Consider the following 15,195-nt stretch of genomic DNA (forward strand, 5'->3'; position numbering starts at 1 on the left):
AAAAAAAAAAAAAATATCAAAACAACGACCGCAATGGGAATGGGGAAAAATATCGATAAGCTAAATATTTTTAAAAAACTTTTAAACTATTTAAAACATAGTTAAAAATATTTAAAAACTTATTTGCAACATTTCTCAATGTCAAAAGGTATATTCTATACAAGATATTAAATCACTCTTGCTGTTTAGAAAAAAATTACTTCGTAACTTATTTTCAAACTTGCCCGAATATTAATATAACATTACAATCAGACGTTATTTTGTTCAAACTATATTAACAAACAAAGATGATATAATGGATATAAATAAATTTTACATTTTTGTTAACTCAGTAACTTTATGATGTAACGCACAACAAATATTCTTTCTCTTATCAAAAAATTATAAATTATATTGCGACTAAAACAATAAGTGCAACTTGTGCGGTAAATTTTAATATAAAATTTACTGTGTATAAATAACGACAAACAATACAGAGAGAGACATAAACGATAAACAATACAAAGAGAACGTTGTTATCTGTTGACACGCGCGGAAAATTTTAACTTCGTCTCTTGCTCTTCTGGATGAAGGAAACGTCTAATCTTACATCTGGCTCAGCCTCCGAGTGAGCAACAGCACCTGATTGATGTTGCGTCATTACTAGTCGACGCTGATCGTAAATAAAAGCCGCTCTGAGCTTACGGTATCGCGTAATACCTTACCGCGATATTTTCGCTCGCAAATTACTCTGCGCAGAATGTTTTTACCATATTACTTGCTCGTGTACAATGCAAAAATTAAATCTTAGTTCTTTCTCTCTCTCTCTCTCTCTTTCTTGTTGAAGTCGCGCGCGAGTACTAAACAATAAACCGTAATAAAACATAATTAACAGAAATTTTTTGCTCTTTATTTCTCAATTAAACAATTTCAATGTGCTTGTTATTTCAATTCCACAACTTGTAATTATTTAAGCACTTTATTATGCATTTGCCGCTAAATAATTTACAATAATTCTGTTCTGCTCATTTAAAAATTTAACATATTATTACTGAAATATATAATGGCACGCGCGCGCGCGCACGCACGCACGCACACACACACACACACACACACACACACACACACACACACACATTCCATTAATAACTTCGAATAACGCGTTTCATCGCGCGCATCATTCATTCCGCATAGGCACGGCGGTGCAATCACCGAGAGGGAAGTACTTCTATCTAATACGCACCTGGTCTCTCACATCGGTGGGAGCGGAGAAAGAGAGAAAGAGAGAGAGAGAGAGAGAGAGCGATCGTTTTATCGGGCAGAATGGTCGTAATTCCCGTCAGAGTTAGTATTACACGAACGTGCCTTGAATGAGGCAAAATCTTCGCGTATTGACGCACGATAAATAACTCGCACAGGGAGGGCGGGGGAGGTTCGTGAACCCGCGCGCGCGCCATTATATATTTCGTGACCGTAATATATCGTATATGTATGTGTATATATATATCGTAATATAATTTGCATTAAATCGCGACCGTTTCCCATGTGGAAGTTAAGCACTGCAGCGTCAAATGCAATCGCCGCTAATTTACAATTCCAATACGCGTTACTTTCATAATCACGCGTTATTGAATGCACTTACGTCAAATTATTGAAACATTTTTCATATGTTAAAACAGCGTTAAAAATACTTGCGTGCGCAGATACTCTCTCGCTTCATTTGAGATAAAATCGAATTCACATATGTGCAGGCAATTTATATCCGACCTGGAAATAAACGCGGTACACGCGGTACGCAGATGCGGGCATTTCTTTTTGCTTAAAATAGAACTGAAGCATCACAAAGACTTCAAATTGAGTCTTGAGCGACTAATAGAATTCCACGTTCCGCATTCTTTGAAGTTTGGAAATATTTAATTTCTCTCTCTCTCTCTCTCTCTCTCTCTCTTTCTCTCTCTCAGATCTACAGAAGAAGAGAAAGAGCATTTTGCGCCAATCCATCTTTACACCTGCCAGGTCACGTGGCACAGCCCGAGGAACGTGATACAATTATCAGTCCATCTTCGGAGCTTCGTCTAAGCTCTGCTCCGTTCGCAGAAGCCGGAACTCAAATTGAATCAATCAAGCTTGTATCTGAGCACGTGTGTTGCTTAATCGAATCGATTCATGTTTCGCCTACATGGAATTTCAACTATCCGCCTAAAGGATTCATTTCGCGTCTTGCACGCGCGCGCGCGCACACACACGTAGTGTATACGCTTCTCGACGTGTATATATATACATAAATATATATATATATATATATATATATTTATATATACATATACATATATATATTTATGTATATATATGTACACGCTAATGATTATTACATGTACGAAGAGTATCTAGTTTATATTCACGCGGAATACTAAACAGTTGTGCGCAAATGCATCAAATAATGATTTATCAGCGAGTGCGCAATAATTAATGACGAACGACGAGATTATCGTCATTAATAATCATCGGGTAACGACACGTTCTCTTTTTTCTTTTTTTTTTTTCTTTTCGCGGCTTCGGATAAAGCGTTCTTTTTAGTTCCCAATTAGCGACGATGCTGATGAATGTGTTCTTTTATGTTTCAGGTGATGAGAGCGACACGTTGCGGGGGTTAAAGTGGCTGTTGAGAAGGGCGAGGAGGTGGCGAGGCTCGTAAAAATCAGCACCGGGGGCGCAAGATCCGGGCAGCGGTAGTGGTGGCGGAGCGGCAAGAGTAAGCAGATTTCATTCGTGCAACAAAGACAAAAGCACACAAATCGGATTTTTGCTTTAAAGCGCGTGCCAAGCGTTATCTAATTTCAGTCCCACTTACGTAAAAGCTATCCGAATTAATCCACGTTCTTTACTTTTTCCATGTTAAACGCGGAAGTTAGATGCTGACTCTTTCTTTTTTTTCACAATTAAAGAATAAATGATCGAAATGTTCGTAAAACGCGAATGTTTTCTCAATTCTTAATTTTATAAACGTTCAACGGTGAACTTTAAAAATGAATAATTTATTACATAGGAGAAATTAAACATCTTGGATGAATTTTCGAGTTGAAGTTTCAATTCGAATTTTCAAGCGTATTAATCTACAAAATTACAAGATTTACAAAAAATCTACGTATACAAAACTGTATTTGCACATCTGCTAGTTGTGCGTATATAAACGATCACTGTAAATGTTGATTAAATTACGCGATATATCTGAAGTTAACAATTCTCAACCGTTATTCATCGTCGTTTTCGCGCCGCGAACCCGCCTCTATCCGCAGCACGTGTACAATAACTTCACGGCTCCTTGCTCGCTGGTACTTCTGCTTTATGCGACATATTGAGCGACGTGTCATTTACCGGCCGTGGCTCGCCTCCTACGGATATTAGAGAGACAGAGTCCGGCCAGCCGCGATTGTTACGGCTGCGTGTGCTATAGTTATAACGGGCGTCGACCGCTTATGCCCGCAGGTACTATGGGAGCGGGGGTATGGGGGGCGGAGGAGGGCTACAAGCCACGGACCTCCGGCGAAGGCTCGAGTTCCAGTGCACTGGCGGAACTTGTTCGCAGGCTTTTCGGTCCCTAAGGCACGACGGCTATCATGCTACCGAGGAGACCGCCGCCTGCGACGACCACGAGGACAGGTAAGTGATCACGGATGTCTGTGGAAATGTAATCCATTTGCCGCAAGTGACGCCCGAGTCAGCCGTGCGTGTCTCTACTTTTTACTTACGCGGTGCAAAATGAAAAATGCGCAAAGTGAAAATCAAAACAAAATAAAAACAGTTCATCTACTTGTATTGGAGAATAAAAATTTATCTACTTTGTTTCTATAGTAGACGAAATTAATATATAAATTACATATTAAATTTTATTAATAATATTTTTAATATTTTTCATTGATACAGAGAGAAATATATATTAAATGTGCTTTATCAATTACATATTAAATGTTTTATTAATTATTACAAATTAAAGAGTCAAAAAAAAAAAAAAAAAACATTTTATGTTTAGGAGGACTGACCACGAAGCGGTTCTCGCTTCCGGTCAGCCCACCTGCACAGGTTGCCGGCCTTACAGATGTCAGGAGAGCGAAACGGTTGAGAAAAAGGAGACTCTGAAGCGACGTATGCCCGAATCGGATGGGATCGGCGCGGTGTACCGGAAGCTGCGGCTTTGTCTGGGCCTGTTCAAGAACGCGAGTAAGAACGACGAAGCGGAAGACGACGATGAAGAGAAGAGGCATCGGTTAAGATGGTGTCGCGGGGACTTCCGACGAATCGTGGAAATGGCGGCGAGAGCTTTGCTCTTTGGCATCGCGCTCCTCGTCACACCAGGTGAGTATTTTGTTTTTTTTTTTTTTTTTTTTAACGACGTATAAAAAAACCGATACAGTCCGTAACGCACATTTGCCGAACGAAACTACTATAACGAACGTGTCAAAAGAATTTATATCAGAAATGTACAAGAGAGATATACAATAGCGAATATCTTGCGCGTCGCAATAATTGCAATTCGAATTGCAGCCGTCGTTGAATTTAACTTGCTCCACACAGTTGTTAATATCGTTAGCGCGTTACATCTTCTCTGTTAATGCGCGAGACCCTGTCGCATCTGGGAATCTCTTCATTTGTCGGGCGATGCAATCACGTCAGCTCTCGCGTATCGTTCCTCAATTAGTGGGGACCGCAAATTAGAGTTCACTAGTTGGCGGGACGTCCGAGTGGTCGCTAATGCCGTGGCACCGTATCTCACGAAACGGGTCGTTGCTTCTCAAATCCGACGAGCCGTAGGCAGAGATAGATAGATAGAGAGAGAGAGAGAGAGAGAAAGAGAAAGAGCGAGATAGAGAGATAGAGAGATAGAGAGCGCGCTTGCGGTGTGTAATGGAACATCGACTGAGATCGACAAATGAAGCGAAATAAGCTTCGGGTCGCGCGATCAGATAACGGTAGAGAATGTCGAGAGTGCTTGATCACTCTTAAGTCGAGGAAGACAAAGCGAGCGTCCAAGTTCGATTTTCGCGAGACTGTCTCGATTTGCGGGCACTTGCTCATCTTGAGAAATGCAATTCCGCTTTGTCGAATAAACGCGCAATCGTAAATACGTGATTTGCGCAACAAGTTTAAACAAAACTTAAATTACTTTAATTAAAATTAAACCGCGCAAAGAGATCGATGCGTTTTATGTTTTTGCGTCAAATTACACCAACGACACTGACGACCTCGCGCGACTTTTATCGCGCGCACGGAACATGTAATTACGGCGCGAGTCAAATTCGTCGCAATTTTTATCGGCGACAGGCGCACCACCTGGCCTGGGTGATTGTGCGAGCCTCATTCATATACTCTTGCAATCTCAAATATTCTCTCCTCTCTTTGGGGGCGCGCGCGATTCGCGAGTTTTCAATCTGAAAGAATTTTCCGCGCGGCATGAATGGCCAAGTCCTGAAAAGAGACTGTGAGCCTTTTATCAGCGCTTTGAATTCGGTTTGATATGCGACAGCTCGGCTCTGTTCGACAATTCGAAAAATAGCTCTCTATCAAATGTGAGACATTGTCGTGTTCAACGCGCGCGCGACGCACAATCGTGCGCGATATTAATTTCACTGTTCTGTTATCCGCATCGGATTATAACGATGATGTTTTTATTTTATTTTATTTTTTTTCACAATGTTGGATCTGTTTGTAAAATTATTTCAAAACGTGTGTGCGCGCACGCGCGATGCTATTCAATTCTATAAATAGATTTGCATTTTTAGAGAAATTGTTTACACACAAATCGTTTTTGTGTGTAAAAAAAAAAAAAAAAAAAAAGACACCGTCAGAAAAATTATCATTAATTTAAATAAAAGAAGTACGGTTTAGAGAATTGTAAGAGACATGCGCTTTGTACGTATGTATATACACGCGTTTTGTTTCTGCAATTACTTTGGCTGAAGTGACATTGCGAAAACCACATGCGAGAACCTTAATCACATCGTCGCAACGAAATTACTGACGAAGAATATAAAAAGAGGATAAATAAATAAAACTAGCGCGGGAACACGTTCGTGTTCCGGAGCTTGTTTTTTTTTTTTTTTTTTTGTCGTACGCTTCACGCACGTTATGTACGATAGTCCTTATGATGCTCGTTACTCTCATCAGCGCGAACAATTTCATTAAAAACTCTGTGACTATCCCTCTCTCTGGGGGAGGAAGGGGAAAAAGCCTCGTTCAAAATATATGCTTAACTGCGTTAACCGCACGCATGCTGTAATAGAAAAAACTCGCATTATCTCGCAATTCGAAACACGCGTTTTTCCTACGCGCAGATTAAAAAAAAAAAAAAAAAAGAGAGAGAAACAAAAAACAAAGTGTAATTAATCGCAGCGAATTTCGCTATTGTTTGTCGTAAATTTCATTCCCATTTCATATTTGCTCCGACGTTACTCGTTATCGAATATGATGCGACGGTTTATTTGACGTAAAATATTGCGCGCGGCGGAAATAATAATAATACTAATACTAATACTAATAATAATAATACTAATAATAATAATAATAATAATAATAATTTTAAAAAACAATACAACACCTGTTGTAAGTAGATACGTGCTGAAATGCGGGCCATTGTTACAAACCGTTTATCAAACAGAACAAATATTAGGATTGTTATTACGAAGCGCGATTTTTAATCACAATCGTAACAACCAGCAGCAATGCTCTTGATTGTTGCGCGATGAGGCTTCGTTAATTTTCCAGTTACATCATACATTTCGCGCGTGTATATTATATCGCGCGAATAAAAATAAAACACACTCCGAGCGCGAACGTGCGCGCGCGCGCGCGCGCTACACAGAACGCCCGTTAGAACGAATCGTTTAAAACGCCATTTTGCAACGAAATACGCAAATACTTGTAACGGAAATACACGGATATTTTTGTACGGATTCTCTATTATTAATTAAATTGCACTCCACTTTCACGCGCGCTTACACGTCGTCGCGCGTTTAACGAGTCAATATTTAATTAAATCGCGCAGCAGCTTCCGCGCAACGCTGTAATCTCCATCCAAGCGGAGAGAGACGCGCGCGATATTTCATTATTTAAGAACGTATTAGGCAAATTCTATCTCTCTATCTCTCTCTTTCTCTCTCTTAATTACATAGAACACGAGAAAGAGATAGATAGAGAGAGAGAGTTACATCTTACAAAGGCGCGCGGTGTGTGTTTCTCCTTCAAAGGAATTTCTTAGCCAATCGCGATATAAATTCCTCTCGAATGGGCAACACGTCTCGCGCGCAAAAGACGACGACGCGCAGCAGCGGCTCCATAAATTCCTCGTGTGTTTTCGCGGCGATGTGTGCGAGAACGGGCGATTACACGGTCTTCGTAGCGGCCGTCGCAGATGGCAGGCGATGAAATGAGTTGCAAATGGCGCGAGGGTACGTTGCCCTTGATAATAAATTGCCCGTTCCCCGCGAGGAAACTCGCGAATCGATCGATCGCGCCGGAGCTCAAGACGACGACGGCGATACGGAAAGCAGATCGATAATTGATTCGACGCGTCCTCGTTGTGTCCTCGAGGAGTAACGTCGAAATTCGCGCGACTATGCGTATTTTTTTTTTTTTTATTATTTTTTTTTAAATTTTTTTTATGGAAATGTAACCAGGTGCGTGCGCGCGAAGAGAACTCGTCGTTACCGCAAAGTTACATCCCACGATGATTAAACTTTAAAGCGCATTACTTTTCGCGCGCGTCGTCTTTAAATCAGCGACTTTACGACGCGGTCGTAAGAGACCGCGGGAAAATGAATGCGACTTTTTTTTTTTTTTTTTATACCGCGTTCTATTTGTTCCCGGTCGCCCGGGGTTGTACACGGGCGCGATGTTGTCTCGCGGGAAAACGCACGCATGAGAAACGTAATAGTCGCGCATAAAGTCGATACTTAGCAACGACCCGGCGAAATTGATCTCTCTCTCTTTCCTGGTTTGTTTTCCTTGTTCGTGTTATTTTTCCGGAAAAGGAATTTTCGCGTCCGGGGCGGCTGCCCCGGGTTTTTCTCGTTTATTCGAAATAATTAAAATCCATCTTTACACTCGTTACAAGGTAATAATGTACTCGTTAGACCCGATCCTATACGCTTCCGCTTAATTGCTTCACCTTCTGCTTTTCATCCAATTGAGCCTGGGCGCGCGCGCAGAGGCGCCCCCGTCCCCGACACACACGTTTAACTATTTAGCTTACACGAGGGCGTGTAGCTCTGATAGAACGGCTCGCTAATTTCACGCTTCGTCGCTACCTGAAAATTCGCCAGCGGATGATGAGGAGCTACTTCGTGAGCTTTACTTTAATGCTCTTGCGAGCGTTCGAGACGAGAGGATATCGAGAAGGAATACCGTGTCAAACAAATACGCGACGCGTTTACTCCCTCGATAGAAGGAATTTGACAGGTTGCGTGTGTAAATACGCGCACTGCTGTAGACGTGTTATAGTGTGTGTCTACGTATATATAAAATTATACACATATGGGGGGAGTTTATCGTAACAAACAAAAGGGATTCGGTGCTCGTTTTAATCCGATATTTGTGTTTCGACCCGCGAAAACAAGGACGAAATATTTTATTTTATAACAATAACACGTTTATTGTTTTAAAATAAATCGGAAAGCAAAATATTTCGTTTTTTCCAGTCCAGGTGGAGATAAACGAAATTTTTTTCCCTCCCCCTTTCCCCTTCCATTTCACATTTTGTCTGTGCGCGCGTGTATTCTCCGCGGATCGTTCGAATGAATTGCTCAATCTGTTTATCTTGTCGTTGTCGTCGTCGTCGTCGTCGTCGTCGTCGTCGTCGTTGTCATCGGAAAAAAACAACTGCGCGATGTAAAACGGCGCCGGTTGTTGCCAAAACGACGTGGAAGTGATTCTGTCTCTAAAACCCGGCGAGTTAACGGGCTGTGAAACGGAAAAGTCTTTTCCGCGCATAAAGAGAATTTCCGCGCCGGTTGCTCTCCTTCGAATTTTCCGATGATCGGATAATACTCTCCGACTCCAATCCGAATTTCTTCCGACCGCACGAAGGACGGGCTGGGAGGGGAGAAGAGAAACGAATAATAATAACCGAGAGAGATATCTCTCCGGTGCGCGTCGCGTGCGCGCAAATTATTAACGGTCCGGCATTTGTCGCACGCATCGGATCGATGTGCGCGAACACGTACGATCCGCGGTACTGATACCGCCGCGGGAAACGCGGCGATTGTAGGTACATTCGCAATTAGACCGCGGTTGGCAATTATCGCGAGACGTGAATGCGCAAGTATCCGAAGTCTCTCTTGCGTTTCGCTGTTCTTGCGCGCGCGCGCGCACGGTATAAAGTAAATCTTGAAAGAAAAAAATAACCGCCGCCGAAACGTATTAAAATATTTGTGTTAAAATATTTGACGCGTATTTAATAATAATTTTAACGCCACGGTAATTTGAAGACGAAGATAAATATTCGATTTTGCGTGAGTCAGAATTTCTCTCCGGAAAATCTCGCTCGGCGAAACTCGGCAAATTAGCAGAGAGACAGAGAGACTGCGCGCGCGCGCACACAATGATAATTATAATTATTATCTGCATAAAAATATACGAAGAAGCAACCAGAAAGCGAGAGAGAAAGAAAAAGAGAGAGAGAGAGAGAAGGAAGCTTTATTTTATGAACTCGCTTTTCCGTGATAACGAGATGTTCCCGTCGTGTGCACGCGCCCGCAGACAGAACGTTGAAAATTTAATAACAAGTAACAATAAAAACGGTTATTTGGACGCCGCGTTATCACGCGGCGGGAGAACGTCGCGGCGCGCGCACACACACACACACACACACATACATACACACACGCGGCGATAATGGTCGCGCAAATGTGCGTCCAAGTTCGCATTATTATTCGCAACGCGTGTACACCGATGGGGCGTAACACTGATGGGGTTAAAACGGAGGGAAAGGGGAGGTATACGATCGTGTCACACGACAGTTTCGTCGCGCGATACCAATAATATCACGTCGTCGTCACACACAGGCTTCTCTCGTCCCGGTTACACATTAATAAACGCGCCAGACTCGTTAAACCGACGAACGTCGTCGCCCTCGGTTCCGTTTGAACATTACGAGGAACGCAAGCGCGAGGTGAAAATTTAATCTCGGAGGGTGAGGATTAAATTGGCCCGAGGCTTTTAACGCGACGAGAATAAGAAGAAGATTGCGAGGCGATTGGCGGTTTTCTCGGGGAAAAAAAATCGCGCGAGATTTTTTCCGAGACATTTGTGTCGGAAAAATCCCCCCATTTCGATTTGTTTGTATTTAGACGAGAGTATCGAGTGTCGCGCGCGCGCGAAAGAGAGAGAGTTGGCTTTTCGCGCGTCTCTTCCAACATTTATCACGCGGACGTGCACTGTCTGTAGCGAAACGTCGAACTCGCGCGACGACGACGACGACGACGACAACGATGACAGGGCGGACGTCGAGAAGCCGCGATCCATGATATTACACAATGCATACGTAATGCGACTCCGCTGTGATGTGAGCGAAGTGGCGCGTCCATATCCATTCGAACCGTACGCGGAAAGTGCATCGCGGAGAGCTTGTATCAAGCGAGACATCGTTCGCGACGAATATACCGTGGAATATTAATGCGACAACAAGTGAAGGTATAAACCCTGGTGACGCGGCACGTGTGAAAGTGGTATTTTGTGTCGTTGCGCGTTATCGCGCGTGTGTGGTAAAAACCTCTGCGAAAAAAGAACGCGTCGCCACGTTGGACTTGAAAAAAAACTAGAGAAGAGATCGTTTTTTGCCAGAGCTATTGAATTTTATCTTGACAAGTGCGATATAAAACAAAAAAAAAACATGTATTAAGGTTTTAACGACGTGCAAATATCGACGCGCGTCGCGACGTAAGCGTCGGGGGGGGGGGAAGAGGGGGGACAAAACGCGTCGAACGCGCGTAACCCAATTTTCCTAAAATCCTCTCCACTACTTTTCCAACGATGAAAGCTTCCTCTCCAATTCAGAGCTCATCTGGCAGTCGTACGGCTGTCGTTGTGAAACGACGCGCTTTCGAAGGTTTGCGCGCCCGGAGGAGAGATTTATTACGATCCCCTTTGTCGCGCGCGAGCGCCAAAAATGTGTCGTATTTGCAACACGGAAGATCTCAAAGAGGGACAGGTATCAAAGTCGCGTCCATTATTCGAAATGGATGCCATCGAGCTCGCCCGACGTGCTCTGCCCTCCGCTTTTCTCTCTCTCTCTCTCTCTCTCTCTCTCTCTCTCTCTCTCTCTCTCTCTTCCATTCCCTTCCTCCTCGCTCGCTTTCCTCCCGCCCGTCTCCTTTTCACGTGTGACGCGCGCCATTTTCTCGCTCTCTCTCTCGCTCGCTCTCTTGATGTTAGCGATTTTCTGCGGTTTCGGTTGTCAGCTTTTCCCGAGCAGCAGCGCGGCTTTGATACGAAAGCGAGACTCTGACTGTTCCTGAAGTTAGCGGGCATTAAGCCACGGTCGTGCATACACGAGACGATCAAAAAGGAAAGGCGCGTCGCTTTTCGCAGCCGCAGTTTTGAAACTGTGCGGATACGAGGAAAAGTTGCACTTTGGACAAAGTTTGCAAAAATTACATGAAGAGAGTGCGTGCCGCATTTTACATTGAAAACTGCGAAATATCACTTTAAACGAGCAATGCCGATTATCGCAAACGTACATACGTGTCGCTGGTGTTTGTGCGATGTTAACATTTTTTTTTTCAAAAGTTTTCCGTTTCGTGATAGTTTTTGTACAAAAAACCAAAAAAAAAAAAAGAAAAAAAAAGAAACAAACGATGTACGTTTTAAGTTTCCGAACAATCGCGGAACGTACGTCATCAAGCGCAACACGGTCGTTTCGTGACAAAATTTAGACCGCGTAATAGCGCTGCCGCATTAAGAACTCGCGGGAGGAACAGTAATTCGTGAAAGTAGTAAAAAGAGAGCGCATGAATGCGGCAGCTGTTTACCGCAGTGAAACGTTAATCGCGACGATCGTGACGCAGCAGCGGAGCGGAGAGACGCGGCGAAGAGATAAAACGAAAAATGGAAGAGAGAGTGAGAGAGAGAGAGAGAGGACAGATTTCGTCCGAAGTTTACTTGTCAGCAGTCAGATCGATATTTCCTTCTAGTCTGCGGAAACTTTTCTCCGGGACGCAAAGTAGATCGGCCGTCATTCCCGATTTGTGTTTTCCCTACCCCGGACCGATAGAGCTTCTTGCGAACACGAACTTCGCGATTACTTTGCGCGGGACAGCAGACCGCGCTGACGTATATATTTCTGCGAATCAGTTTAAAAGTATTTGGACTCTCCAGTTTCTCCTTCTCGCCGCAACGCAGACTTCCCTTTGTTTGTCCCGGACGTCTGACAAACTCCATCCGTCCCTTTCCACAAAAGCTTCATTCCGTGTGGTATCTCTTACGATATTTGAACGGTCCAGCAATTCCAAAACTTTGAGTATAAATATCAAATTGTTATTGTTTTAATTTTGTTTTAATAATAACATTAATTTAGAACAAATGAGATTTATGTAGTGTCCTTTCGAAGAAATATTCGGTCACGTGCCAGATGTTTTCTTTGTGCAAAATAGTTTTTATTTATTTAAACATGTAAATTATTGCAATACGTAATAATTCAAACTGAATTTCAATTTGAAGAATTAAACTTGGATGAGAAAATTCAACTTGGTTTTTGCATCACGTGTATAGATGAAATATCCCATCTGGTCCTCCTGTGGAAATTAAAAAAAAAACTTATTGCGAAAAAGACAGCCTCTGGCTCTCATTTTTTTTTTAGGTTCGTGCACGTTCCGTACAAAACAAAACTGTTAAAACATCTACTGAATAGTCAAAACATTTCCATACTTCGAATACAAATATCAAATTAAGTATATTATGCTTTGATATATTTTTTTTGTTTTTCAGGCCCGTGCACGTTACGCACGAAATTACGATGAAAAAAATGTATTGATAAAAGACAGGAACGCGCGAACACAATCAACTATCAATTTATACTCGGAATGCTCGTTTTTTCTTCGGATAATCCCTCGGACCGAGAAACATTAATTATGATCCCACCCTCTCATTGTTCCACCAATGTGTTTACCCGTCGTCGTTTCACCGCGTCACGGCGACTGCTTTTTCCTCCGCGGTCGACTGTTTCTAATAATTTATGGCGACATTTTCTCCTCCCTCTTCGTATGTGTGTCGCAAACCGAGTATGCGAGCGGCAAAAACGAACAATAATCGAAGTGTGTTAACCATATCCGTCGGCGCGGAAAGACCGACAAGCAAAACGTCATTATCGCGGACGACACGCGAGAACGGGATTTTTCCCAGCCGGACGTACGAAACGGGGTCGCACTCGATTTTTGTGATATCGCACGGGGGGTTAATGCGAAGTTAATCTTACTCGACCTCGACGTCGAGCGCGACGCGACATCAGAGCTTTTCCCGAGAGCTGGCGCGGAGAACGAACGACGACGACACTGGCGTTGTCCCTGATTTACCTTTAATGTCTTTTAATGCCTTCCCGTCGGGCAAGCACGAGCGGTATTAAGGAGGACCGCCCGTCCCGCGCAGTTTTCTTTCTGCAACGAAACTCTTCGCCGCAAGAATTACGAGCTTCCGGTAGTCGAGCATCTGCCGCCCGAGGGGTGGAAACGCCCGAGAATTTCGATCAACGTTTTCGGAGAATATCCGAGAGACGTGCTTTTATTGTCATTTTTGCGGTTTTTCAACGTAAATATTCTGCATGACATTTACCTCTCGCAACGTATGTAAAACGTATGTTAATATGTTGTAAATGTATTGTCAGTGTATTGTACAATAGATGTATATTAATTAAACTAAAGCGTCTCGAAATTGTTGAATAAATGAATAAAATAAACTAATAGAAATTTGAACAATTGTTTTTTTTAATATTTAATTTTACTAGCACAACACAGGCGCGCGTTGTGGCGCGCTGTTATTGTTTATATTTTAACGTGTTTTGCCAGTAAACACAACCTGTCACCGCGATGATAGCTATAGTATAAAATATATACGTCTTACAAATTATATAATACACACATGATGTACATATGAGAAATGTCAGAAATAACGCATGAAAATCAAACTCAAAAACTAGAAAGAGAAAGAGTGGAAAAACAACACGTGACTAAAGTCACATGTCTTTAAGAACGTGCCTAAAGGTCACGTAACAGAGAAAAGAGTAAAAAAGAGAATATTATATAATATATATATATACCGTAGTCACGTGACCGGGGTCAGTGACCTGGAGTAGTCACGTTACCGGGGTCAGTGACCTGGGGTAGTCTCGTGACCGGGGTCAGTGACCTGAGGTAGTCGCGTGCCCGGGTCAATGACCTGGGGTAGTCACGTGACCGGGTCAGTGACCGGGGGCAGCGACCTTGGGGTAGTCACTTCACAACGAAGTCGCGCTCGAACGGCGCGAGGCACTATCGTGCGTCTTGGTATGTATCGAGATATGAATCGAGAAACACATCCTAGAAGCACGTCCAATCATCGTCGAGATAAAAATGGCAACAATCAATATCGAGAGAATTGTTTGTGATTATTTACACACGCTTTTTCTGGTAGGATAACTCAATTTTTTTGCGTTCAATGTCCATGTGACAATGTACAGCTGAGATTTATGTGTTGACGTACATTTTTTAAAAATAACTTAACTTCTTTACTTTGGATTTAACAACATACTTGACTATTTTGGTCTTTTTTACTCATTTCACATAAACCGTTAAATTACAAGACGCGATGTACACCGAAATTAACATCGATGTGTGTAAATTCTGTTTTCAGGACTCTGTCAGCAGGACGCGGTACACATCACGGCGATCCTCGGGGAGAGCGTAGTCTTCAACTGTCACGTAGAGTTCCCCGGTGAGCACCCAGTGCCCTACGTTCTCCAATGGGAGAAGAAGGTAGGCGACACGGTACGATATCGGACGATATCGCCTCTGCTCTCTATATCCGTGAGTTAAAAAAAGACGGGGGCACTCCTCGAGAACGTCACGCCTTCTCTGGTATCAGCAAGCTCCGTAGCGTCGATCGCGACTTTTTTTTTTTTTTTTTTTTTTTTTAGACGGCATAAGAGATATTGGAACGAAGGTAAAGCTCAATATTGCTCTGCCGTGCAGAGAGTAT

At 42.9% G+C, this 15,195-nt stretch overlaps 1 protein-coding gene across 1 annotated transcript in view; it reads left to right on the top strand.

The window, feature by feature from the left end:
* The first annotated feature begins 2,607 nt into the window (after nucleotides 1-2,607).
* The window catches only part of LOC109853574 (protein turtle-like), a 70,224-nt gene continuing 57,636 nt past the window's right edge, over nucleotides 2,608-15,195 (top strand). Inside the window, exons 1-4 of the mRNA XM_020425817.1 lie at nucleotides 2,608-2,731; nucleotides 3,466-3,639; nucleotides 4,010-4,332; nucleotides 14,851-14,972. Of these exons, the coding sequence (XP_020281406.1) occupies nucleotides 3,485-3,639; nucleotides 4,010-4,332; nucleotides 14,851-14,972 (600 nt within the window). The 5' untranslated portion in view covers nucleotides 2,608-2,731; nucleotides 3,466-3,484. The remainder of the gene's footprint in view (nucleotides 2,732-3,465; nucleotides 3,640-4,009; nucleotides 4,333-14,850; nucleotides 14,973-15,195) is intronic.

Source organism: Pseudomyrmex gracilis, unplaced genomic scaffold, assembly GCF_002006095.1.
Source record: "Pseudomyrmex gracilis isolate BER0280 unplaced genomic scaffold, ASM200609v1 scaffold_51, whole genome shotgun sequence".
Taxonomy (NCBI): Eukaryota; Metazoa; Arthropoda; class Insecta; order Hymenoptera; family Formicidae; genus Pseudomyrmex; species Pseudomyrmex gracilis.